General features: G+C 48.9%; 1 protein-coding gene across 2 annotated transcripts; it reads left to right on the forward strand.

The window, feature by feature from the left end:
• Positions 1–2490: 2490 nt before the first annotated feature.
• Positions 2491–26892, forward strand: prr36b (proline rich 36b). 2 transcript variants are annotated; one of them, XM_077010164.1, is made up of 6 exons: positions 2491–2861; positions 3316–3523; positions 13452–14111; positions 14465–14558; positions 20816–21027; positions 21713–26892. In XM_077010164.1, exons 3-6 carry the CDS (start codon positions 13544–13546, stop codon positions 25708–25710), a joined length of 4872 nt encoding a protein of 1623 aa, XP_076866279.1. In that variant the 5' UTR covers positions 2491–2861; positions 3316–3523; positions 13452–13543; the 3' UTR covers positions 25711–26892. The 2 variants fall into 2 exon arrangements, with proteins under 2 accessions (XP_076866279.1, XP_076866278.1); XM_077010163.1 differs by lacking the exon at positions 2491–2861 and having other exon boundaries at positions 3168–3523.
• The last annotated feature ends 423 nt before the right edge of the window (positions 26893–27315 follow it).

The following is a 27315-nucleotide window of genomic DNA, read 5'->3' on the forward strand; positions in this document are numbered from 1 at the left end:
CTGAAGTAAAGATTCAGTAAATCTCTGTTTATGGCCACAAGCTGGCAGAAATACACGCAGGTGGACGTTTTAAGACAAGCGTTTGTTTTCCTTTCTTTTTGTTTCTGGCTGCTAGTGTTTGGATTACTTTGGAATAGTGTATACCACAGAAGGGACATGGATAACTGCTCTGTTCTATGGAAAATAGTTGTTAGAATGAAGAAAGAGGGAGGGACAGTGGATTTTGTGTAGAGGGGCACACAGTAGGCTATATCCAATACATTCAACACTGACATCTATTATGCACTAAACAATGGAGCCATAACACAGGAAACACTTACCATATGACCCCTAAAGAGAGAACGAGTGGTGTGTGTGTGTGTGTGTTGAAGCTTAACAGTAAGAGTCTGGCCCCAAGGGAGAAGCCAACTCTACTTTTACCTGAGCTGTAGGAATCCATACTGTGTGTGTGTGTGTGTGTGTGTGTGTGTGTGTGTGTGTGTGTGTGTGTGTGTGTGTGTGTGTGTGTGTGCGCGTGTGTGTGTTTTAGCACTTTGCAGAGTCTGGCCCCAAGGGAGAAGCCAACCCGACTTCTACCTGAGCTGTAGGAATCCATTCTTCGTGTTCAGCTTTCAAAATGGCCTTATTACCTGTCAGTCTGTCAGCTTGAGCTGAAATGTTTAATCCCAGGCTGTTTGTAACTGTTCTTATTACGGTGCACAAGCGCTCCCTCCCCCTGGCAAAAACACATGCGCAGAGCCTTCGGAAGGGTGTGTGTGAAAGACGCCTTGAGAGGGACTGAGCTAATTAAAGCTGCTGTATGGAAAACATTAATTGACCCCATTTTGCCTCAAGAAATTTATGCACAAAGGAGAGCTGAAAAAAGCAAGCAAGCCTCTGGCTGTAGTGGTCAATCAGGCATGCAGGTATTGCTTCTGATCTGGGACCAGTTACGCTCATCCAATATGGCCATTGTCTTAGTAGTCATGAATATTAGAACACAAAGGTTGACACTGACCCTGTGTCAGTTTTCTAACATCACCACATACCACTGTCAGGCAAAGATTGGGAACCCAATTATGCTATGGATACCAGGCCTGAAGACACTTCAGGACTAAACAATACGATATGCCATAAAACTACTGGTGGTCAATCTCCTGGTCAAGAGGGCTAGTGCTACTAGCATAGACCACGCAGTGGCTAAGCTATCTGACTGCAGCTCATTCTGATGATGTGTGGTATGCTAATCACTTGTGCTTCTGGCATGTTCTGGTCTCCAGGGAAACCATGAAGGCTAGGTGTAACAATGGCAATATGGTTAGCTAACCTTGTGCGCTAACCCGGTGCGCTAACCTGTGAGGCGTTGGCTGTTTTGTTCTTTCCCCTCTCCTCCCAGCATGGAGGTTTTCGCTCTGCACGTGGCCCACTGTGAGTCACGGTGCTCGTGGATGTTCGCTCTGAGGCTAAATTGCAGACTTGTTTTGCGTTTTCTGACTACAGGATGAGTGTGTGTGTGTGTGTGTGTGCATGTGCACTGCTAGAGTGTGCCTGTACATGGCTGGGTGTGCCAGCTACACTTCCATGCGAACACACACCCAGTTCCTTTGTGTCTGTGTCTTGTGTAACCAAGCAATGTGCATGTGTGTGTTTGTGTGTTTGTGAGTGTGTGTGTTTGCGTTCATGCTCATTGCTTGATGGAGCCTGTGCGGTTTGTGTGTGTGTGTATGAGAGAGAAGAGTCTGTGTTTGTGCTCTGGTTGCTCTCTCTCACTATTTGACAGCATGCCAGTGCTTTTGTGCTGCGTTTCCCAGCTGCAGAATGAAACTCGGGCAGAGAGGGGGCAGGTGGGGTGAGGTGGGGGTATCTAATAGCAGGGGGGGAAATGACTGGCGGCATAGTTGCCCTGCCCCTTCCTGCCTTTCCACCGCTCACTACTTGGACCAGAACGCTTCCTCTCTTTGTACTGGACCGGGCCAGGACCTCGGTCTCAAAGCCCCCGCAAGAGTTTCGCTCCAAAAATGCTGTCCCTGGACACCCTGTCGGCCCTCAGACTGTCCTGCAGAAGGGCTGAGATCACGTCCAGGGCAGCATGTGATGCTAGAGGAGGAGAATGTGGGAGTGGGTGGTGAGGTCACACGGCTACAGGGCTTCATCAACGATCCACTTAGTCTCACACCACTGTGATCTTTTCCCCCTCCGTCTTAGAACACCGCCTCCTTATCCGAACATGCAATCTCCTTATCTTACCATTTTAATATGCTTCTGTCTGCTGTGTTATGAAAATTACCCAAAAATAGAATGCTATGATAAAAACCTCTTCCTAATATTCAAAAATGGCGACATCATCTGTACTCATAGTTGTGGTCTAGCTAGAACCTCTGTGGGCTCAAAGGTGTGTCTGTAGGTTTTAAATGTGTATGTAATATATTATAATAACACAATGTGACAGTGTCTTACAGACGCAGTTTCATCCAGGTGGTGTCAGACCAGGACGACTTCACTTCTCAACAGGGTGCAATAGAGAATGTTTGTTTCTCGAGCTTTGTGCTACAGCAACCATGTTTACACGGGCGTAAAGCACAAACTCTGAGCCAAAAGGCGGGTTCGTCCAGATGGGCAGGAAGACAAGGTGGAGAAGAGAAGATGATCGAGGGAGATCAGACAGAGACGGACAGAAACACTAGACAGGCAGACATGTTACAACCTAGCAACTGGAGTTCTGTCTCTAAAGTGCCAGACAGAGAGAGAGAGAGAGAAAAAGAGGGGAGAGAAAGAGGAGAGAGAGAAAGAGAGAGAGAGAGAGGACATGGATTCAGTTTTACCTCCCTCAGTTTAGTGAAGCTGTGATCTTCACTGATACACCACGGAGACACAATTACCGAGTTGAGTATATCACTAACAAATGAAAAATTCACTCCTTTCTATAGCGTGGACACAACACGTTGTGTTTGTTAACATCTGTAAAGTGTGATCTACGTCTAAAACCTACAACTACCAGCTAAAACCGAGAAGAAAGGGCGGGACCGCGTGCACGGAGGAAACTGAAGGGTGTGTGTGTGTGCGGGGGGGTGTGGGGTAAAAGGGGGTGGAAGGATGAAGAACTTTCGAACGGGGAGAAAGAACGCGGGGTGGCCTGTATAATGACATCATTCTTCATTTGAATAAATCTCAGTCTCGGCTGTGATTGGCTGCGGGCAGGAGAAACCAAAGCTGCTTGGCTATTCACGTCTTTGAGTGTCACCCCCGCGCGCCGCCGTGGTTAAGCCCTCCGCGCGCTCGTCCGCCCGGCCCGGGCGCTGTGCGTCGACTGCTAAACCGCCTCCCTTTTCTTTGCAGGAGACGTGCATCTGTCTCCTCCCGATCGCGGCACCAGACGCCGAGTGAGCTCCAGACGGTCCGGCTTATAAACTTTAGTCCAGCCACAGCTCCAGAACCGCGTTGGTTTCAACCCGTCCGTACTGTTCCAGGGTGTGTGGATCGCACAGAAAGCGAGGATAGAGGAACTACTGGGCGCAGCTGCGAGAGGAACCGCGCTTGAGCTTCGGTAAGACTCGCTGTGCATCACCAGCAGGCCACCTCTTCATTTAGTCCAGTTTTAATTGTGATGGTTCTGATATAATATCAAGACTTTTAATAGTGGAAACCTCCAACCTCGCGTTAATATTTCATCGGGGGACAATAAAAAAAACGTCCCCTAAATAAATCTTGTGTGCGTTTGGTCTGATTGAGTGCAGCTTTTTGACTGATTCACACAGCTAATAATGCCGGTTAAATGTATTATTATGCAAATGCATGGTGCTGGGTGAGGGGCATTGTGCTGGATAACCACACCGCACTTTCACTACGAGCTGGGGGAATAGATGACAGATAAGCGAGGAAACACCTCGACCTGCTGCCTGGCTCGGGCGTGTTCCACCCGAACCTCTCCTACCTGCTTGGTACGTGGTGCCCATCGGTGATGCTCAGGCGCTACTATTGAACTTGTTGCTTATCAAATGTGGGTTTTATGTGTACAAGTTGTGGGTTCGACATCCAGAGCCCCGACCATGTTTGTCGTTAGCCTTTTCTTCCACTGGTTCGCGGACTTCACACAAGAACCGCCCGGTTCTCGTCTACAGGATGTCCAGAATTGGACCGAGGCGACTGGGCGGTGTCGGTCCTATTGTGGGTGAAGTCGATCACGCTCCGGTCGTTCTCGGGTAACGTTTAGACAAATGGAACCACTGAATGTCCTGTTTAATGAACGGACCGAACCCCTGTTATCGGTTTTGGACAGGCGAGTGTTTCGTTGTCTTAAGCCTGCTAAAACTTTATATCATGTGCCCCCATCGCTTAGGGTCTATTGTTCTGGATGTGTGTGTGGGCAGCTGTGAAGCGCTCCATTCACTCGCCTAAAGCTGAGGCTCGTTTAGTCATGATCATGCGGCTGTCCTGTTTGATCAGGGTTATCAAAATGTGTGTACTGAAATATTTAACTAGCTAATACATTTATCAACTCTAACGTATATGTCTTATGTGCATCATAGCTAATCTTATTTGGCAGAAAGCTTGTAGGAAAATGCTTGCATTTTTATACAATATTCCACGTGTTTACTTTTATTATAATATTTTTAAAATATATTTTAGTGTTGCATGAAGAATGAGGGAGCAGACAGTGTTGTCTCGCGACAGACACACTCCCGTCTGCAGCGTCACAATGGCCGCAGAATGGGGAGCAACGTGCGCTCGTGCGTGCAAATTCATGCTTTAAACTATCTTTGATTCCAGCGTTATGGAGCAATGCTCATATCCAAGAACAGTAATATCATCAAGGATGTGCATATCGACGTTTTGCATTGATTTGCCGCGTAGTAGTGATACCTTTCCGGATATATTGCGTCCCAGGGCGATTTTTGTGACTGTCTTTGTGGTGAAATGTGTATATTATCTGGAAAACGTCCACGATGCGAAGTAACACGTTGTTTTTACTGTAAACAGACACTGTTATGGGTGAGTCTCTCTGTTGGCAAAGGCCAAATTGTATCCATTCCCCCACTATATTCTTTTAATCCCTTCTGATCATTATTCAAACCCAAACAATGAACAGATAACACTTTGAATTTTAAATGCAAATTATTTACCTGTTCTCACTTTTTAAAATAGGATGCATTTCACAAAGTCATCAAGGTGACTTGGTGACTGAAGGTGCACCTGTTTCAACCAGTGGGATGATGTAGTAAATGTTTGTCTTCTGCTTTGTGAGTTTTATTGTAAGCAGGTGTATTGATCTCAGTATCAGATATTTACCTGTCTGCTTCATAGCAAACAAAAGACTCAAGATGGCCGCCTTTATCCCATGTGGGGCATCTCTGGAGAACACTGTCTGTCAGTATTTCACATGTCTTATTTAAAAGTATTGACCAGTACTACCAGTGAGATTTGTACCACCGAGCTGATATTACTCTAGTTTCATTATTTGTCTTTGAAAATGGGCAAATTATTACCTCAGTGTGTCTTGAAGAACAGCACAGTGTAGAAGTCAACAGCAGACTGCTGTGTGTCTGTCTGAGTGTGTCTGTGTCTGAGTGTGTCTGTCTAAGTGTGTGTGTCTGAAGTCAGCAGCCAACTGGGGACTCAGTGAAGACTACAGAACAGAAGTATCGGTTGTTTGTACATCTAATAGTGTGATGGGTTTGCTGCTTTGTTCATCACATTGCTGGGGCAGACTCTCAGAATCCACCCCTCTCTATCTTTGAAAACTGCATATACTGTTTGTGTGTGCGCGCGCTACCGAGCTAGCACTGTTATACGGTGCTTCTTTACGAGATGTCTTGAGTTCAGACTTCACTGTGGAACATATGAGTTTTTCCTGGTCATTTGTCGGTGACGGTCATCCTCAGACACGGGACTAATGTGGAATGATCAACTCGCAGTGGTTGGCCAGCAGACATGTCGGTAAGACTGCACAACCTGTAATTTAATTTTTAAACCTCGGAGGATATATTTTTTTACAAGTTTGGCTTCCCTAATCACTGGATTTCTTCACCTCCTGTATTGCTTCAGTTCACAGTGTCAGGTCTGCCTAACACCCAAGTGTACAGACTTCGGGGCGGTTTGGGGGCAGATAGGGCTACAATTACCCATGTGTCATCTCATGGCGGGTTGTTGCTATAGTAGCCTAGGGAATGTGGAAATGATTCAGCCGACTCCTGGCTGCCCTGTGATTGGCTAGTGTTGCTGTCCGTCTCCTTTATTCCCTGTGTGCTTACTGGAGAGGGAGAGGCGGGAGGCTGCGCGTGTTACTGACGGCTCTCTTCGTAATCGTCTAAGTCGTCCCAGACGTCTGCAGCCGTGTGATTATGGGGACGGCGTCTGTCACCTCTTCTCGCGGTGAACGTTGTTTTCCCCAGGAAGGCCGTGGCTGAGCCGTGGTTTTCCTTCCGCGGCGCGTGGCCCTCGCAGATATCGCCGAGCTCCGGACACAGCGCCCCAGCGTGGCGCCGATAACACCGTCCCCGCGGGCGAGTGCAGTTGCCACGGCAGCTGTCTCCGGGACCTTCGACGCCGCGTGGTGTTGCAGCTGTGCTGGTGCCCCGTCCTCATGTGTCCCGGATTCTATCTGGGGAGGGCGTCGTCCGCCTGAGTTGCTGCAATACGCAGGGCTGCGTCTTGCGTCTTAACGTCCGTGTTTTAGGACAAGCTGGTGTGTCTCATGAGCAATTTGATGTTCACGGTGTTCGCGTTTCTTCTGTGCTCATTCTCGGTGAAATTAGCTGGTAGCTGAGCTCGGGAGGGGGTGGTGGAGATGGGGGCAGGGTGTGTGTGTGTGTGTGTGTGTTGTGGGGGGTGGTGGAGATGGAGGCAGTATAGGGGTGTGGGCGGGGCCTCACTCCTGCCTGCCGCATCTATGCAGTGAGCTGTATTGATTTCCCTTATACACTGTCATTTCAGCCTCATACAGTTTCTGGTCCCCAGAGCACATGGGCCCCTTGACCCTGTGGAAACACAATGAATGCAAACAAATCTATAACAATAAAGGGTCCCGGTGAAATGGTGAAATGTAACATCACATCATTAGACGCATAGAGCCTCCAGTACTGCATGATGGGGGGGGTGGTTTTGTTGTGAGCATGTCGTAGTAAGAAAACATGCATGCTCATCCTCTGTGTCAGCACATTTCCTTCTTGTTAACACGACGTTAGGAGAGACTCTCTTGTGCTGTCCAGGTCCGGCTGCGTGTGGTTCCAGTCCTGCTGTTTTTAACCCCCCCCAAGTGTCTGTAGTTATTGCACCTGGGAGAAACCTGTCTGGACTGTACCAGTCACCTCTTGGCAGAGGGACAGATAATCCAATTTAGGCAGAGTACTTTCCTGTATTGTGTGTGTGTGTGTGTGTGTGTGTGTGTGTGTGTGTGTGTGTGCCTAAGTTAGTTGGCAAGCATATTGCCTGTCAGGTGCAGATGTTATCAACAGCCATTGTGGTGTGTGTGTGTGTGAGACTGTGGGCGTGCGTTTGCGGACTCTCTCTCTCTCTCTCTCTCACACACACACACACACACACACACACACACACACACTTCCTTGTGCTATTGATCGACCCCCACCAGCTGTTCCTGATCAGCACTTATCTAATTAGCTACACCGGCTGCGTTTCCTTGAGTGCAAGTAGAGGATGATGGTAATGGCCTATTCAGGTTACAAATGACAGCACGGACCCCCCCCCCCCCCCCCCCCCCCCCCCCCCCCCCCCAATATGGGGGCATGGCTGGTGTCAGCGTGGTTAGTCCCCACATGTCCAGCTGGTGCGGTGTCGAAGGGCTTTGAATGGGTCGAACACTTTTTCTCTGGTGTCTGTTCCGCGCGGCCACGCCCACACCGCTGCGTTTGTGACCGCCGGTCCCCTCTCACTACCCGACCGGACCTCCTCGAAACTGTGTGTGTGGTGGACACTCTTGTCTTGCAGGCTGATGTTTTTATGATTTGTGGGGTTTATTTGTGTCCTTATGTCCACAAGGTCGGTCTCTCTGTCTCTCTCTCTCTCTCTTTCTCTCTCTCGGAGTTTGAGAATGGTCAGGGTGATCCTGCAAGATTAGCTTTAGGCTTTGTTGAGGGTTAACGAGCCCTGTCGTGTGTTAATCTCTCTGACCTCAGGGGGCCGGGTCTTCTGAGGCCATGATGAGTCACGCCAGTGTACCCAGTTGACGCTGTCTTAAGTGGTAATGCTGAGCTAAAGCGGGCAGGGGGGCGGGTGTGTGGGAGGGATCTTGTAATGCTTTCTGTCTACTGCCTTCACACACTCATTTTGCCCGGAAAATGCTGGTCGTTCCAGTTGAATTCCGTTCCGACTGAGCCGTACATTTTTCTCTACTTTTGTAATTGCCGTATCAGTTTTTTTAACTACATTCTTTGTCTGCCGAGACGACATCATCTACCAGCTACTGCACTGACGAAGGACGATTACATTACCGCATTCTTTGTTGCGATGCGTTCCGCTTCAGACAACGAACGTCATTTATAAGGGCACGTGGCCTCCCTATTCTGAACGTTCTAGAAAAGACGAGTAAATCTCCTTTACGGCGCAGGGATTACTCTGCCGCCACTTTGGACAGGGCCCTGGTGTCTGCCAGCCAAGTAAACAACAAAAGGCCCATCCTTGCTTGGTGCTCATTCCTGCTTCGTTCTGAATGCACCTTGGCTTCTCTCCAGCTATTAGGTCTTGTTTTCAAACTTTCTCCACAGGGCACGGGCTTCAAAAGAGGTTTGTTGTGACCTGACGTCACCACCCAGACCGGCATCGCCTCTGCTTCCTCTCGCCTGCCTCCACGTGCATTCTGGGAGGAACCCAGTGGAGTTGAGTGCAGTTTGTGCACGGTGGATCGCTGGTGCCCGGAACCCTGATCTTCCGGACAAGGGTGAACCGGGAATGCTTGGCTTCTGCGAGTGGGTCGTCCTCTCTGGGTCGTCCTCTCTGGGACGTCCTCTATGGACCACAGCTGCTGAACTTCCCGCAGCAGTCCCCTCCCGTCCTGCTTTTGGTCGAGCTCGACCTCACGGATCCGGACTCCGACGCCGGGCCGAGTACAGCGCAAAGGCCTATAGTCAGAGCCTTGCAGGCAGTTCATCCAGGCGAGAGAACACAGCCCCCTAGTCTCTCCACACAGATGCCGTACAGAAACGGCCAGAGCACAGAAATGGCATTATGCAGTTTCTGTGCTCTGGACGCAAACAGCCGATAGGCTGTTCATGTGCTTGTGAGAGAGGATGTTTGATTGCAGGAAAGGCTGCTCTGTTTTATAGCCCCGACTGCTTCGAGGGTTGAACCTTCCTGCGTTTGCCCCACGGAAGCTTGTGTCGGGGTAGATTTATAGTCACGTCTTCAGCCGTAGCGAAGCCGTATTTACTGCCTCGGTTTGTTTAGTAGATGTTGCAGAGGTGCTGATTAAATTCCTCTTCTTTTATGTGGTGTGTATGTAAAGAACACAGGGCTTCAAAAGTTCATCCTGGATTGCTGCACATCCTTTTGAAACCAGCACCGAGCCATGGAGATTGTTTATAGCGTTGAGGTCTTTTGGGACTGAGATGATCCTGTAGAGGTTGTTGATGTCGTTGTTGTTGTTGTTTGCAGCTCCATGCCCTTTCTGGTCACGGCTGCTGTATCAGCCTGTCGGGGCGGGGGGGGGGGGGGGGGGGGGGTGGGGGGCGGCTCTGGTACACCCTGCTTAGTGTTTGCCCTTTCTGAATGGGCCCTGTGTTCCCTCGCGTTTAGGGTCAGGGATGTGTAGGCGGGTTCAGTGCTGCCTCCGGTGAACATGGGCGGAGGGGGCAGTGGGCAGGCGGGTGGGCGGGTGGGGGGGTTGGTCTGCGTAACGCCGGCTGGAGGTCCTGCATTGTCTCGGGCAGGAATTGGATGTGGTTGGCTCAGGCACCACGGTGCATTAGGCAGGCCGGCCTGCTGTCTGCGAAATGCCACGCGGTGATAAATGACGGATGATTACTGGGTCCGAAGACGCTCGCCGCTCTCTGGGCAAACCAGAGCCTTGGAGCGGAGGGGTTTCTGGCCAGAAGCCCACCAACGAGTCTGAGGATTTGAACGAGATCTTCAGCTCCATAGAGATCCTGATTCCTTCTTCGGTTCTTTTGCTGATGTCTATTCATGCCACGACATCGTTACCCTGAGCGTGCCTCGGCCGCCTCGGTCTCCTACAGCGATTCCTTCAATAGTGTTATTAGCGCTGGCTTGCTCGTGGTTTGTTTCGGTCTGGGTTCCCTAGACGGCCAGTTGAGAGCCACCATCAGAGTGTGGTCAGCGATGGACTGGCCTTGGAACGGCCACCGAGTCCTGCTGTGTTCAAGTAGTAATTTGTGATGATGAATTACAGTTCCATACTAGCCTAACACAATGGGCCCATTTTAAAGGCACAATAAACTACCCAGGATGCATTTTTGCTAATTTGGTCTTGCTGGTCTTTTATGTGCTCTCGGACACAGAAGCCAGAGGGCAGAGCACCCTTAAAATGTCCCCATGACCCAATTAGACCCCCAGAGTACGAGATAGCAATGCAATTACTGGCCTAGCAAGCATCCTGTCCATGATACCGGTCAAGCAGCGTAGCAGTAGGTGACGTAGAAGGGACCAGAGCAGACGTGATTACACGCGCAACATCTCCGTGAATCCTGCGTTCGTCCAATGGCAGAACCGGCGATGTCACACCTCCTCTGTTGGGGCTTTACTCCTCTCTATCCGGTTTGGACTCGCGGCGTACCAAGTGCACCATTAAACATGAGATTTCTGAAGGACGAGGACATTCCCAGGCCAGTGTGGCCAGCTCCTCCCACACATTCAGATACATGAGCGCCTGGTCTCGGCAGGAGGGTTTCTGGGATAGCAGCACGTGTAGTCTCCATAGTCTAGTATCCATAGTGTAGTCTCAGCACGTGTAGTCTCCACAGGGCGGCTGGTCGGTACCACTGTGAGCCCAGTGGTGCGTGCTTGCTGCAGCCTCCAGGGTGGGTAGGTGTCATGTGACTGGGGAAGGTCGTAGCTAACCGGTACTAATCGGCATAATGGCTAAATTGGCAGAAAAATGAACAAAATAAAGGTAATAAAAGTAAGTGCTCTTGGAATAAGTGGAGAACTGATGGACTGTGCATTATTATAAGTTTTGATAATGGATACGATACCCTGATGTAGCATGTGGTATCAGATTTATCTCGAACACAGGGGGATTTATCCAAATTAAAAGAATGTTATGACCAAAGCTTATTTCCTGATGCACTTCATTGATATGAATTCTGGTTTTATTGATGCCCACCACAGTCTCTAAAAATAGCTGAAGCAACATTGTAGCTTTTGGTTTTCTTTACAGTCTTACTGTTTGTTTCCAAAAATAGATAACACATTTTATAAGAATATACTTTTCATTTTCATTTAATAACTTGTCCACTATAATTCAATAATTCGTATGGGCAGAAGGCCCATATGAGACCAGTGTGCAACTTTTAGTGACCTTGAAAACTCCAGACAGAAACGTAGTAAATCATCCCAAGAACACATCCATCCATTTGATTGTAAGTTTAGGGAGGGTTGCGTTGGTAGTCTCCCAGCCATGAACTAGAGAAGAGTGCTGCTTTTCTGGCCTGCTGGGAGTGTGATTTATCACTCTGGCATGGGGAAGAGTGCTCATCCCTCATCCAATGAGAACAGGACGAGAACGACGGAGTGGGCTCAACGGGTGGGTTTGCACTCAAGCGCAGCCCTCCATGGGTCACACTGTCATGGCAGCGCCCCCCACCCGCCGCTGGGTAAACGATCCCGCTCTTACGGTTGGACGTGATCCTGACGACGATCCTGTGCGGGTCTCCACAGCTTGGCTGTGACTAACACGCGTTCTGCGGTCAGACGCCTGAAATGGGGTCTGCGTGCTGGGGCCAGGTGGCTGTGACAGCCCGCCTACGTTGGGACGGTGGCTGGTAACAGGATCTTGAGTGATGGGGCGGAGAAGCCCGTTTAAGAGTCTGGAGAGAGAAGGCAGACACGGAGTCGCGTGTGTTCGGGAACGCGAGCTGTCTCGGACTGCGGACACGACTGCAGTTGTGGAGACGCATGCTGGATCACGGCGTGTCTGGGAGAGGCGCCCACGAGGGAAGGTGCTGTGGTTTGTAACTCCGTTGGAAGAGCGTTAGCTGGCTTCCATCTGCTGTCCTGTCATCTCTCACCTCAGCTGTGGGGGACGGGCTGCTCACCTCAGGCGACTTGTTTTACTCACGTTGTCTGTAGCTCCACCCTCGTAGTGGAGCGTCTCTCTGTCTCTCTCCGTCCCCTGAGGTCCACCTCTGTGTGTGAGTGTGTCTCTGCTGATGTCCTTTTGAAAATGAGGCATATTTAAACAGGTCTGCCTGAGAGTTGGTTTAGTGCAGATTCGCTTTGAGAACTCTCTCTCTCTCTCTCTCTCTCTCTCTGTCTCTCTGTCTCTCTGTCTCTCTGTCTCTCTGTCTCTCTGTCTCTCTGTCTCTGTCTCTCTGTCTCTGGGTCTCCTCAGCTGCTGAGACCCATCTGTGTGAACCCTACTGAGAGCAGGTCTTCTTCTGCAGGACGGGAGTAGGGAGGAGGAGGAGGGGTGGTGGTGGGGGGGGGAAGGGACAGGCAGATGCAAACTCTGGGACGAAGCACCCGTCCCTTTGTGGACGAACAAAACAAAACGAAGGAAAAGGAAACACTTGGGCAAGCCAACAGGAAGTCTGAGGTGGCAGGTGTGGGAGAAAGTCACACTCAGTGTGGGAGTAAGACCCCCTTGTTTGTAAAGACGGAGGGGGGGGGGGGGCTTCTTGGCCTCAAGAGGGACTTGAGTTTTCATTTTTCCCATGCTCCTCAGAGTCGGGCCATTTCCTCTGGCTGGCCGGCAGCAGCAGCTCCGACGTGTTCATGTTGGCAAACACGGCCTCCGTCCTTAAATCGGACACGCAACATCTGCAGCAGCAAGGCATCATGGGGGAACGCAACGGACCATAGTTTCAACCGTTCCCACTTGATTTGACTGGAAACACTTGAAATTTCTCACTCCAAGTATATATTGGGCTCTAGAAATAGTACCAGAAGAAGCGTTTGAGAAAGAACATGGTGTCACTACTGGGTCAGAGATTAATGTGTCCCATAAACTGTGAAATTGTTTTTGAAATAACGGTGTTCTGCCGCCAGCGCACGCTGCTCATAATCGGCCGGTGTGATTGCTTCCCAGTTTCTTTTGTTAATAGTTTGACAGAATCCCAAATCTCGTCCCCTCTCGTATTTGTTTGCTCTTTCCTTCCATTGCTCTGAGAATCTGTTTTTCGCTTTCCCCGCTGAGGTAGAGTTTCCCGAGGCGTACCTAATCCTTTATCTTCATTGTTCCCTGAGGGGGTTGACAATGAGAAGGTTCTGGTTTTATTCTTGTTCAGACTTGTTAAGCTTTGCTTTGATACTCAGATTGTCCTTTTTTTTTTCTTGTGTTTTTTCAGGTTGGTCGTTGTAGTTACCCGAGTGGTCAACTCTGAATAGCCTGCTGAGTCTCGAGTTTCTGATTCTCCTGTGAAAAGGACTACCAGGCGAAATGAAACCAGACGGAGCTGACACGGCAACGATGGAAGCAACGGTAGCACTGGGTGCCGACCCTGTTATTGAGGTCGCTCCGTTGGGGGAGGGCGAGCAGCAGGCTCCGCCCACTTCGCAAACGGAAGGCATTGGGCAAGTGGAGCCGCAGCAGGCCGAGACTCCCGCCGCTGCCACAAAGACCAACAAGTCCAAGCCCTCCGACCCCAAAGCGAAGACGAAGACTGGCATCAAAACCAAGACCCCCACGAAGACGCCGGCCGCTGGCGCCCGTCCCACCACCGCCCCGAGCCGCATGACCAACGGGGTACAGAAGCCACAAACCAATGGCGTCGCGAAGAAGACCGCGCCGGAGAAGAAGTCCACGTCGACCACCGCGGCCCCCCTGAAAAAGCCTGCGGCTTCTACCGGTGTCGGGACCATCAAGACGTCCAGCACCAAGCCTGCTGGGGCAGCACGGCCGGCCACCGCGCCTTCTAACGGGACCAAGACCGGCAGCTCAGTGCCGCCCGCCAAGAAGGTGTCGGGTGCATCTGCAAACGGAGATAAAGCCAAACCAAAAGCAGCAGGTAGTTGTATTAAAATAAAAAGGCTGTTGTTAACCATAAACAGCGACGCCAACTTTTACTGCTAGCCTGGTTCCAACGTTTGGTTAGTGACTTCATAATGTACCTTGATACAACTTTTATTTGAGTTAGAACTTGTTTTCTAGGCGTAAAATTTGGCGGACAACGTTGTTATATCTCCCCAAACCTTGACGTAATGCACCGTAAATACACATAATTTTAATTTCAACATGGGCATTACTACTGTTTGAATAAAAAAGGCGTGCAGGTGCGCTGGAGTTGAGACTGAGGGGATGAGACTGTTGGTTTGATGGCTCTCGTATAAACACGTTCACTTGTTCTGAACACTTCTCCAGGCCCAGCTGCCAGACCAGCGTCTGCAGGCCCCACCAAGCCCATCAGCACGTCTTCGCCCAAACCGGACAGGCCGCCTGCAGCCAAGACAGCGAAGTACGCCTCTCCTTCACGCAAATGAGTGTTTAAACCCGCCACCATGTTGTGTACATGTACACTCACCCCCATGACTTCATTACCTTTAGACACATCTTTCATGTAGGCGCGTTTTGCAGGTCTTACGGATTGTAGGCCAGTTGTTGCCATGGTTTCCCTCGCCCTCAGCCCCATCTGACCACAAGACCACAGCTGATTGGACAGTATTTGGGTGGGAGGCAGTTCTCGACACAGCAGTGACACAGATATAACACAGAAGAACCAGAGGCCGTCTAACACTGACTTTATGAAGCCCAGTGAACAGTAGACTGCAGTATGTACTCGGTAGGCAGGCGTCTTTAGTGCTGTGTCTCGTCAGGTTATGCGATGTAAGAAACAACCCCCCAACCACCCTTCTTTATCCCTGTACATGTTGGAACAGAGAGTGCTGCTTCCTTTGCTGGAGAAACATTTGGTTTTTATCTTTTAAAGACTCCCTGTTGATAAAAACGCTAACATTTTTTTATTTATTTCTTTTGCAAAGCTGCCGGCGTCTTCCACGCAGGGGTTTTTGTTCAGAGATTACGGCACTTGGCAGATAAAAGCTGCAAGGCAAGGCGGTGTGTTCGGCTCCTGTGTGTGTAGTTGTGTTGTGCTCAGTGTGTGTGGGGTGTCTGCAGTCAGGTCAGAAAGGCACGACGGCCTGACGTCACGCCGTACAGAGCGTTTCTACATCACGCAAGCACACATGGCTGCTTAGCAGCTCGGACTGAATGAGGCCTTTATTGTAATGAAAAGGAGCGTCCCGAGGTTCCTGGCTGGTCTCTGAGGTTGGGCCTCAGATGTGTGTGTGTGTGTATGGGTTTGTGCGTGTTTTGAATGGTGTGTTCTGTGTATGAAACCAGTGAACAGGTTGTGAACAAACCTGAACCCCCAAACCAGAACCCCCTGGTTCTGGAAGACTCTGGCCGTGTCCCCGTGTGTCCATGTCCCCCTGTGTCCGAGGTCCAGACGCCTCCAGAATTCGTCCGTCTATTTAGGTTCAGTGTGGTGCTCCTTTCATAGCCAAACACACTTTCGTCCAACATGGGGACATTGTGGCGCTGCACGTCTTCTCTGTCCTGATGCTCTGATTCAGATGACCACAGATCATTCCAGAGACGCAGGAGATCAAGCTTTGCTGTGTTGGCCAGCGGTGGAACAAACACCTTCATACTTCTCACAATAATGTGTGCGCACATGCATGGTCATGTTTTCAGTATCTGAACCCGTCATCAGTTCTTACCCAGCTACATCAGTGTGTGTGTGTGTGTGTGTGTGTGTGTGTGTGTGTGTGTGTGTGTGTGTGTGTGTGTGTGTGTGTGTGTGTGTGTGCGCTCGCACGTGTGCGCAGCATAAACAGTTCAGATTCCTGGTCTCTTTGGTGTAGATGTCATGTTGTCCTTGAATAAAACATGAGAACCAACACTACACTCAGATCTACTTCTGTCACTGGCGTGTTGTGTGTGTGTGTGTGTGTGTGTGTGTGTGTGTGTGTGTGTGTGTGTGTGTGTGTGTGAGGGAGAATGTGTTTGTGTGGGTTCAAATGTATGCCGGCATTTCTCTGAAGAAGCTGGCATTTCTGTGCTCCTGTTGGAATTTGAGTGCCAATTTGTCTGTGGGTGTAGGCATCTCTTTGTTGAGAGAGGGAAAGAGAGAGAAAGGGAAAGAGAGAGAGAGAGAGAGAGAGAGAGAATGGCGTTGGTGCTAAGTGCTGATGGAGCTTGGCTCTCTTTAATGGAGCGTCCTGCTGTACAAACAGAGGTAGCACGGGAGTGTGTGAGCATGGTGTGGCTGCCGTCTGAATCAGGACCCCCACTCCTCCTGCCCCTCCTGCCTCTCCCCTCTTGCCCCTGCTGCCCCTGCTGCCCCTCCTGCCCTGGCCAGCTCAGGAGAGACTCACATCTCTGCTCAGCAAGAGTGACACTGGTGCAGTGGGTGTGTTTCTGAGCCACGGATAAGGTCCATGGTGAGTCATTCTGCATTAGGCTGTAAATCTCTCTCTCGCTCTCTCTTTCTCTCTCTCTCTCTCTCTCTCTCTCGATGCAGTTACCTCACATCACGAGTTTTGCCTAAGCCACACGGACTGCACTGCACCTAATCACCTAATGGATCGTAAGTTCCAGACGGGCTGGGTGTGTGTGAGTGGGTGTGTGTGTGTGTTTGAGTAACCAGTATCACAGGCTCCGATGGGACATTTTAAAACACTCCAGTACCTTAACGCCTCACACTCTTCCACATTTGGTCAGCATTCTGACCCTTTTTTCTCCAAGCCCTTTCTTGAAAAAAGCCACCGGCTGCACCTCCAGCAGTGCTGGTATCACGTGGGTGCTGGGGCAGCGTCTAGTAAAGTCGTGTGTTGTAGTTTAATAGACTGTGAGCTCGGGCTCAGCTGAGCTGGTCTCCACTCCACTCTTGTGCTATGGGCCGTTTGTGGTGAGTGGCTAATCACAGAATGTGCTGCTCCCGTGACTCATCCCTGTAATTATGGGATATGATGCATCTGTTTACATCAGATGCCTGGAACAACGAGTCAGCATTTGTGTGTGTGTGTGTGTGTGTGTGTGTGTGTGTGTGTGTCTGTGTTTGCTTCTTTTTAGGGTAGTTTGAGGTGTCTGTAGTACTAACAGCCAGGTTCTTCCTGTTGGCAGTGGAGACACACCCACATTCTCTCTCTCTCTCTCTCTCTCTCTCTCTCTCTCACACCTCAAATTTGCATTGCCGTTGGTACAGTGAAGCTCCGCATGTAGAGTGCTATAGCTGAACGTGTGTGTGTGTGTGTGTGTGTGCGCGCATGTGAGTGTGAGTGAGTCCCCCTACACACTCCGGCCAGGAATCTGCATCAACGTTTTCTTCATAGTCTCCAGTCTGACCAAAGACGCTGGTGTGTGTGAGTGCCTGAGGCCGGAGGCTCCGCGCGTGAACTTTACACTGCGCCTGCGTTCCCTCGTGACCTTTAGGACATAAATCCTCACTGGATTTCTTGGCCTCGGGCTGCATTCGCTCCTTTGTTCTAGTCAGACAGACGGTCCTTACCGGTCCTGCTCATTACGACATGAAACCTGTACAGTAACAGAGACCAACACTGAGCAGGAGAGTCCCAGAGAACCTTGGGGACCCAGGGGGCTTCTGCTGTTTCTATAAATATATGTATGACTTCCTTTGTATGTATGTGTTATTTTTGATGGCTGTATTTAATTCATTGACTTGATTCTTAAGTGAGGGTGAGGGGGGGAGTTATGTAACTGTATGAGAGGGTAGAATAATGAACAAAAAGTAGAAATCCATATTGATTTTGTGAAATTAATAGTTGGTTTTATCCAGAATGGGGAACAATGTCTTTGTCAAACAAATCAATGTCTTCCCTAACCCTCACCCCTGTTTGGTGAACAAGAGTGATTCAGACACTCCTTTAAATCACTCTACATTTAGAGGCATGTTGTTATTTAAAAAATAAAACAGAACAATTGCTTCGATCTTTCACGTATGTCCCATAGAGGCTTTTATTAGCCAAGCAGACAGACACAGAGCTGAATCTAATGGTCTAATAGTCTGACGGTCTAATAGTCTCCTGTTAAACAGTCTCCTGTTTAATCTGATGAGTTTCTGCTAGAGTCACTTTTTTAGCCTCTGTGGTTCCTCTATGGACACTTATTCTAGAAGGTTCTTTCTGCTGGAGTCAGTCTAATAGCCTCTATGCCAGTTCCCACTTTGCATCTCTCGTGCTGTTGTTGTTTTTAGATTAGCTTCAGATTGGTTTTCCTTTGCCATTTGCATTCATGGGGAATTTGTTTTGGTCTTGGCTATTTAGGAATGCAGATTGCAACACCAAGACTCGTATCTGTTGTGTTTTACACACACAAAAATGCAGGTTTGGGTCCTCGGAGGTGCTAAAATTCCCATGGAGGTGTTAATCATTTTCCGTTTGGGCTTCATGCTGCCAGGTTTGCCAGCCTGTTTTTTTCCCCTCAGTTATTTTCAGGGTCGTGTACATGCAGGAAACTGCTGGTCACTTCTGTTGCTCTCAGTAAGAGGCCAATAATATGAGATGTTGGGCTGACACCCCGCCCCCCTCTCCAACTCCACCCTATGAGGAACTGCTGTGTGGTTTGTTTTGGTCTGTTGTGTGTTTATTGTATTGTGTTGGTGTGATGTTATTCCTGTTTCAGTGAAGATCACAGGCCTCTCTCTCTCTCTAGACCTTACAAACCACTTGATGATCAATGATCTTTTATTGATAAATCTGTTTTTTTTTTGTTTGTTTCTGAGTAAAATGGGATCCAATCTAGCTTGTAGTTCTTTGTAGTGTCATATCCAGCGACGTAAAAAACCTCCAGATGACTCGAAGAATGACTGGAACGCTCGAGTCTGGAAGGCACGTCAGTTTTCAGACTCGCCAGACTCTGAAACTTGCTGTGTTTTTTCCCCCTCCTTGTCTCTGCATAACTAGGCCTACATCTTGTGTCAGAAATACCCATGGCTACAGAAGTAGGTCACAACAGTTTCCTATCTGTGACATTTTCTTTTTTTTCTTCTCTCTTCTATCCCCCGAAGAGAGACTTTGTGCACCTCGCTACAAAGCACGGAGCACTACAGCAATGTAACACCTGAATACCTGAATCGGACTTGTGCAGTTATTTTCGCCCTTGTTCTTTTAAAATCAAAGATTCCTGTGATTCTTGCTGCCCTCCTCGCCACCCCTGACCCACGGCCCTGACCCCTGACCCCATCCTGTCCTCCTCACTGGAGGTCTGGTCATTCCGAGGCCTTTAATTAAAGCTGGTGCAGGATCCTGGCGGGGTGTGAATTAAAAGCATCGGCTGCTCAGCGCGTGCTGAGCCGAAACTGCGGGATGTAGTTTGTTTTTCTCATGCCCGACGTGATGCCCAGGCCCTTCAGCCGTGGGGTTTCTTGAGTCGGGTCGGACCGGGGCCGAGCATGGAACGGGGATGACCACAGGAGATGTGTACTGTTGACGCCCCAGTTGGGTTAAGCTGTAGTGTTTGGCTTGTGTGATCTCTCAGTCTATTCCGCATACCAGGGGCAGTTTAGACCGGGACGTTGGGTCGTTTGCAGTAGTTGAAGTGTTTGACGGTGAGGTGTGTGAGAGACTGAATGGTCAGTTATTTCCCAAGAGCTGAGGAGGGAGGTAAACAGGAAGTTGAAATATGCTCAGTGCTCTTAAAGGCCTGGTTCAGGTGCTGTGTGGAAAAATGTGGTCTGTCTGGTGGCTCCTGACAACTGAGTTGAGAAACATTCCTTTAATGAATTCTTCCCAACACACACACACACACACACACACACACACACACACACACACACACACACACACACACAGTCAAATGGCTGTTTCAGGTACAAAAACCATAGATTCTCCTCAGGAATTTGTTCCCAACACCTGGATTTGCTAATGAGCTGAAGCCAGAAGACCGACAGAAATAATTATTCAGTCAGTCATGCAGGCCTTTGAATTTTTGGTCATGACCTTGTAGACATCTTCATACACGTTATTAATTCTCATAACACACTACTTTCCTCTTTTTAGGGACATTATATGGGAAGTATCTGAGTGGGTTCTTAACCACAATTTTCACTTCAGTGTTTCATAGATCAGTGAGGGAAATGGTAGTTTTGGTCTTTGACTAGTGGCTGTATTATGTACTAAAGCATATCACACAAATTTCTCTCATGACAAAGATCAGCAGGACTATCATCATACTTGCTCCTTCATCATGTGTGAGTCTTCCAAAAGATCACGAGATGATGATTAATGGAGTGTCACATCTTGGACCTGTTTTGTACATGTGCGTGTTTTGGAAGGTGGGCGGGGCACAGTCTGAAGCAGCAGATCGTATCTCGCGGTGCTGCCCTGAGCTCCAGATAAGACCCAGGTTCCCCTGTCTACCTCCTCCCCACCCACTGTGCTGCCCCCATGCAGGTTCCTGCCTGGCCTTCAGAGCGCCCCTCCACACTGCGTCTAATCAGCTCTCGGGTTAACGAGCTTCCGTTCAAGGCAGCGGCTCCCTCTCATTGACCAAACACACCTCGCATGCCGGCGAGGTTCAGGACTCTGTGCTGCGACACGGGCGGAAACCTTAATTTATCAGTTAGTTTATCTGTAAACAACCGGGCCAGATATCACCTCGCGCTTCTGTTGAACCCAAATTGGATGGTTTCTGTGGTTTGGAAATGGGTTGCCAGAGATGTTAACTGCCTGCTGTGTGTGTCCTGCTATCCAGACCTGCTGCGGGACCCCCCTCCACTCGCCCCACCTCTGTTGCAGTGAAGACCGCCACTACCACCACGTCCAAAACGACGTCTACATCAAAGCCCTCTCCTGCAGCTAAAACGGCCACTTCCACTGCCAAACCATCACCTGCTAAAACCACAGCTCCCCCTGCTGGCCGCACTCCAACTCAACCTTCAAAAACTACTACTCCCATCAAGAAAGGTAGATATGAAATCTGGCATTAGCCTTTATAATAGATGTTTTCATCAGTTTTCTGAATTTTAAGGTTTTATGGATGCCATGTTATGGTAATAATAGAGTTATGGTAATTTTAGAGCTCATTTTAGAGCTGTGCACTGTGGATTTCAGGCTGGTAGCATAAATCAGTTTTTTTTTTTTTATCAAATGTGATTTTCTTTATAAAACATGTTAGATGACATTAAACTGGAGGTTGTTGCCAACAAACGTGTCTAATCTTCTAAGGGAGACACGGCTAAAATGTGCAACTGTGCAGACAGTCATGTTTAAACCGAATGCTGTTGCTCTGTATATTTCCGTTTAATTACTTTACTTTAACGTTTATATAACTGCTGTGTAATAACACATTTTAGAAATAGGAGAAAATTGCTGACCCACACAATTCCAAAACTTAAGCTCCATTAATCTTAGTCAGAAACTAGTCCACTCTGTAAAGAAAAGGCTGAAAATGGGATTTTGCTGAGTGGTTCTAACTTTTTTTCACACCACCGTAGACCCTTAAAATATAGAAATCATCGCATTTAGTTCTCATTATCTTACACTATTATACTATTTCATGGCATTTGCTGAAATGAGTTTTTTGCATGCTAATATACCAGATTGGAACAGACCCTACAAGTACACTTTGGCATATGTTTCTCTCTTATAGATGTTAGCAAGCCAAGCACTCCTGCAGCCAAAAAGCCAGCTGCCTCCCCTGTTTCCCGCCCTGCCACGTCTAAGACCACCAAGCCCGACGGCCCGAAGACTACCACGCCGGCCAAACCAGAGTCTGCTTCCAAGAAACCCTCCGCCCCCGGCAAGGCAGCAGCAGATGCCAAGTCAAGTAAGCCAAAGGACAGTAAGCCAACCGCATCGAAGGAGGTCAGTGCTAGCCCCAAAACCCCTAGTGTGAAGAACAGCACAGCCAAGACTGCCAGCCCTAAGAAAACAGTGGGAAGCAGCACTCCCGTGCCAGTGAAACGAGGACCCAAGGCTGCACAGACCGCACAACCTGCAGTTAAAGAAAGTGAGAAAGAGGATGTAGTCCCTGCTGTGGAGGCTGCCACTGTGGTTCATGCGGTAGCTGCTACCACCGCTGCCATTGGTGCATTCACAATGGCAACCAATGAGCTTGAAGTTCAGGCAGAACCAACATCTGAACTTGTCCCTAAGCCCAACTCTGAAGTCCTACCTGAATTGAGTTCTGAAGTTGCAGCTGAATCCAGTTCAGCGCTTCCAGTGGAACTTCAATCTGAATTCCTGCACGAAACCAAGTCTGAATTCCTGCACAAAACAGAGTCTGAAGTTGCACCTGAATCCAGTCCTGAATTCCTGCTTGAAACCAAGACTGAAGTCATACCTGAATCCAAGCCCGAATTCCTGCATGAAGCAGAGTGTGAACTAGCACCTGAAACAAAGCCAGAGTTCCTGCATGAAAAAGAACTAGCACCTGAAATGGAGCCTGAATTCCAGATTGAAACACAGTCTCAAGTGGCATCTGGAATCAAGTCTGAATTCCTGTTTGAAAAAGAGTCTGAAGTTGTACCTGAAACCACGTCTGAATACCTGTTTGAAAAACAGGCTGAAATTGTACCTGAAACCAGGTCTGAAATCCTGTTTGAAAAAGAGGCTGAAATTGTACCTGAAACCAGGTCTGAAATCCTGTTTGAAAAAGAGCCTGAAGTTGTACCTGAAACCAGGTCTGAAATCCTGTTTGAAAAAGAGTCTGAAGTTGTACCTGAAACCACGTCTGAATACCTGTTTGAAAAACAGGCTGAAATTGTACCTGAAACCAGGTCTGAAATCTTGTTTGAAAAAGAGGCTGAAGTTGTACCTGAAACCAGGTCTGAATTCCTGTTTGAAAAAGAGACTGAAATTGTACCTGAAACCACGTCTGAATTCCTGTTTGAAAAAGAGTCTGAAGTTGTACCTGAAACCACGTCTGAAATCCTGTTTAAAAAAGAGGCTGAAGTTGTACATGAAACCAGGTCTAAAATCCTGTTTGACAAAGAGTCTGAAGTTGTACCTGAAATCAAGACAGCATTTCTGCTTGAAACGGAGTCTGAAGTTCCATCTCAAACCATACCTGAATTCCTGTCTGAAATGGAGTCTGAACTTCCACCTGAATCCAGACCTGAACCATTGTCTGAAACCAAGTCAGAACTTGCACTTGAATCCAAGCCTGAATTCCTCATGGAGAACACGTCTGAATTTGCAACTGAACCCAAGGCTGAAAACCTGGTTGAAACCAAGACTGAATTCCTGTTGGAAACTCAGTCTGAACTTGTGCCTGAACTTGAGTCTGAACTGCAACTGGAAAACAAATCTGCATTTGAACCTGAACCCATTGCTGAGATCTTGGAAGTCAAATCTGAACTATCACCTGAACCTCTGCCTGAAATCACCCATGAACCCACTGTTGACACCTTCATTCCTGCTGCTGCTGTGCACGGGGCAGAGTATACTGAAGATACCCAGGATATCCCATCAGATCTAGAGGAGGAAACCGCCGAAAATGTTGAAACAGACCTGCCATCTCAGTTGGACCAGGAAAGTCTCAGGGAACCCGTGAGTGCTCCTCCTTTGGGCACGACAGTCATGTCACCACCATCCTCCCCCACTGAGTGTGAAGAACCCAAGGTCTCCGCTCCATGGATGGATATGCATGTTCCTGCTGATCCCTGGACACAGAGCGAGCAGCTGTTCTCCTGTACAGACAATCTGGAGAAGGAAAACACCAGAAGCCAGGAAGACATCCTGGTACCTACGGAATCTGCACCAGAGGACTTGGTGGATGCGGGAAAGACCTACATGTTAAGCCCTTCACCTTTGGAGCCCTTTAGCAGTGCATCGCCAACCTCACCCAGTGTGGAGAGAGAGGAGGCAGTAGAGAAAGCAGAGCAGGAGATCAATGAGGACGATGATGATGAAGAGGAGAGAGATGAGGAGGAAGAGGAGCAGGAGGAAAGGGAGGTTGTTAAATCTCAAACGGTGCCTCAGACGGAGCGTGTGGAAGGCCTAAAACTTGGATTGCCAGAATACAACACGTCTGGGTGGGGAATGATCCATTCTGATGATGCTGGCATCAGCGACCAGCAAGAGAAAACTGACACTAATTCACCCTTTCAAATGGAGAGTCCTCAGAATGATGAAAATGTGCAGGATTTCTTTCTGAAGAAAGTAGAAATGGAACAGCCGTTCATGGGCCCACCTGGTGTCAAATCTTTCTCAGATGAAGAGGAAGATGATGATGATGATGATCATCAGGTAAGACGGAGCATAGACTTTGCTTCTATGTACGCCAGTGAACGCCATGCGGACTTCGGTCTTCATGCCGCTGTTGATCAACACGGAAACATTCCTCAGCACTTCGAATCCCAGAATGAACAACAGAGTGAAGATGTTGAAATGGTTAGCGAGGGCCTGGTGGAGACTGGCATTGAGGGTGCTGGAAAAGTCGACGTGGACGACTATGACGAAGGTTATCTGGACAATCTGAATCGCACCGCTCCGGCTCCTTCTATGCCCACGACAGCAGCCTGGGGCTCAGCCAATCCCTTTGCAGACACCTGGGCCCAGCCAGCCTCCCTCCACATGACGTCCAGCCCTTTAGATATCGACGCTGATCCTGAGATGCCCACAAAATCTCCTGCTGAAGCCTGGTTGGAGCAGCCTCTGGGACACTCGACAGAGCCACACCTGGACGTCCGTGAACAAGCAGAGGGCTTGGTCCCGGCCGACAGCTCAAACCTGGCCATACCTACGGTAGGTATGTCTCAGTCGAGCACGCTGAGCGGCGCTGCCCTGGCTGCACACAGCAGCAGCGAGACCAGCACACCCGAGGAACTGCGGGACTACGACAGCAGCTCGGGCGTCGAGTCGCACTCGGACAAGCAGCAGACGCCAGTACCTGCGGCCCAGCCCGATCAGGATCAGGACCTCGGGATCCACCTGGAACGCGGGGACGGGGAGGAGGAGGAGGCGGAAACGCTCCCGGCCGACGAGGTTCTGGGGGATGCCCCAACCGCGCCGGCGTCTGCTCCATCCTCACAGACCACCTCCGGAGACGAGGCCAGTGACACCGAAGGGGAGATGCAGATCAACGACCCCGACGCTCCGGCTGATGACGCTGCAGCTTTCGACAGCCCTTCCGCCTCCCGAAACCTCACGGCCTTGGAGGAGGATGAGGAGGCCGCCGATATGCACGCCGGAGAGGAAGACGGCGGCACGCCCCAGTCTGCCAACTCCGTTGCTTCCTACGGCTTCGACTGCTCTGCGTCCAACTCCAACGCCCACTCCACGGCCGAGAGCTGTGGTAAAAGCCCCGGCATCTTCTCCCTGGAAAACGAAGACCAGCTCCCGGAAGAGGCCAAGGACCCTTCGCTCATCAAGGAACTGACCCTGCCTGCTGCGGCCGCTCACCCTGAGGATCTGCTAGGTCGCCCAGTGGACCTGCTCCCCATCGCACAGCACGGGGAGTCCTACGCCGGCACGGACCACCAGTGCCTGCTGGGTGAGAAGACAGGAGCCAGTGTTCTGGAGGATGTTGGGCCCGAGTTGCCCTTGCGCCTCTCTCCTCAGCACGAGGACACCACCGACGAACACCCACCTTACTACTCCGCTATATGTGATAAGACTGATAGCTTTCTGGCAGGTAACGTATAAGGTCCCTCCTTTTGGAATGCACCTTTTTCTCCTACCCCACCCCCTGACCACCCTGGCCAAAAAACAAAACAAAACAACAACAAAAAAAAACCTGCCTTCCCATCCACCCCAAAACCACCTCCCTCTTTGTTCTTTTTTTTGTCTTAGAAGATGGAGTGATTGCATAGAAAATATGAAATGATGATGGGGGATGTGGATGTTGAGGAGGGACTATAGGTTTGTCAGTGCTGCTTTTTCTCTCTCACTACTATTATAGTCATGGTTATGATTGTATGGCTTAAACTCTCGTATGTACAATAGGTATTCTCATTTTCTATTAGAATGTACTTTTAAGTAACACTGCATACTACAGCACCCAGAGCCCGGATTGGTAGTCTGAACTGTACTGAAGTCCTTTAATGAAAAAGGAAAACAAACAAACAAAAGAACAAAAAAAAGGAAAAGAGGAACACGTTGGATGGACTCTACCTATGTTTGTATTTATCCTACTGTTTTTACCGAAAAAACGTCAAATGAGTTCTTTTTATACCTTTTTTGTTTCGTTTGTTTTGTTGTTAAGGTCCCCGTTTTGCCGACTCCTTGTACATGCACCAGTTCTCCTGCACTGTAGCGGTAGCCTTAAACTCTTTGGTTTTAGTTTTGTTGTTGTTTATTTTCTGACCTTTCTTTTTGCTCATTCCTGTGTCAAGAACTAACTGTTTTAGCACTAACTAAGGATAGGTATTCTACCAGAGGCTTTGCACTTTGGGTGTTTTCAAAGTAGGGAGTTGTGGGATTGTTAGATGGCAAGCCATGTCGTTTCATTTTTACATTTTTCCTACTATAAAACCTTTTTTTGTGAAGGATAACTTATAATGGCGAGTAATGTCACATACCGTAAGTGTTTTTAAAGTACTTGAGTGGTCTGGATGTGTTGATTTGCAGTAGTTGGACATTTTTATCTTGGGTCAAACTATTTCTATTTGTTGGAAGAAAAAAAATCCCCACATTTGTACACGTGAAAATGATGATGCTCACTTGAGTGTGCTTGGTGAGTTTTGGACATTTCGATTGGAAATTGCATGTACACCTAATTATGAGTCTGTAATATGATTCGAGATCTGTTATGTCGGGATGACCAAGAATGAATGGTTCACTAATCAAAAGGTTTTTTCAAAATTCCATTAAACATCATTGCAAGGCTGTCTGTTCCTGCTTCTTATTTCTCTGTATCTTTTAGCATAATATAAAAAAAATCTGTCCTCACAATTAGGTTTTATGCTACACCCTAAGTGTTGATAACTATTCCCTTTAGAACATTCCCATGGAGTCTCGGTGGGAACAGGAATGGTGTTACTTCCTAATGGAATTTTGATGAAATGACAGCCCTGGTATCTCCTACATGACCTGCGTCTTTCTGGATGCAGAATAAACCAATAAGACCAGCAAGCTCACTAGCAGAATAACCCAGTAGATTTCATCATCATTGTAGATTTCTAAGTACAAGTCCACATACACACACACACACACACACACACACACAGATGGATATATGTATTGTCCAGGACATGCTTGAGTTATTCCTGTGTAGTTCTTTGTGGGTGACTTCTGAGGAAGAAATGTTCT

The sequence above is a fragment of the Brachyhypopomus gauderio genome, chromosome 6 (genome assembly GCF_052324685.1).
Source record: "Brachyhypopomus gauderio isolate BG-103 chromosome 6, BGAUD_0.2, whole genome shotgun sequence".
Taxonomy (NCBI): Eukaryota; Metazoa; Chordata; class Actinopteri; order Gymnotiformes; family Hypopomidae; genus Brachyhypopomus; species Brachyhypopomus gauderio.

Coding starts and splice junctions, on each gene's coding strand:
- prr36b (XM_077010164.1), top strand. CDS start 13,544: ATGAAACCAGACGGAGCTGACACGGCAACGATGGAAGCAACGGTAGCA. Junction 14,112..14,464: donor AGCCAAACCAAAAGCAGCAG/GTAGTTGTATTA, acceptor ACACTTCTCCAG/GCCCAGCTGCCAGACCAGCG. Junction 14,559..20,815: donor CCTGCAGCCAAGACAGCGAA/GTACGCCTCTCC, acceptor CCTGCTATCCAG/ACCTGCTGCGGGACCCCCCT.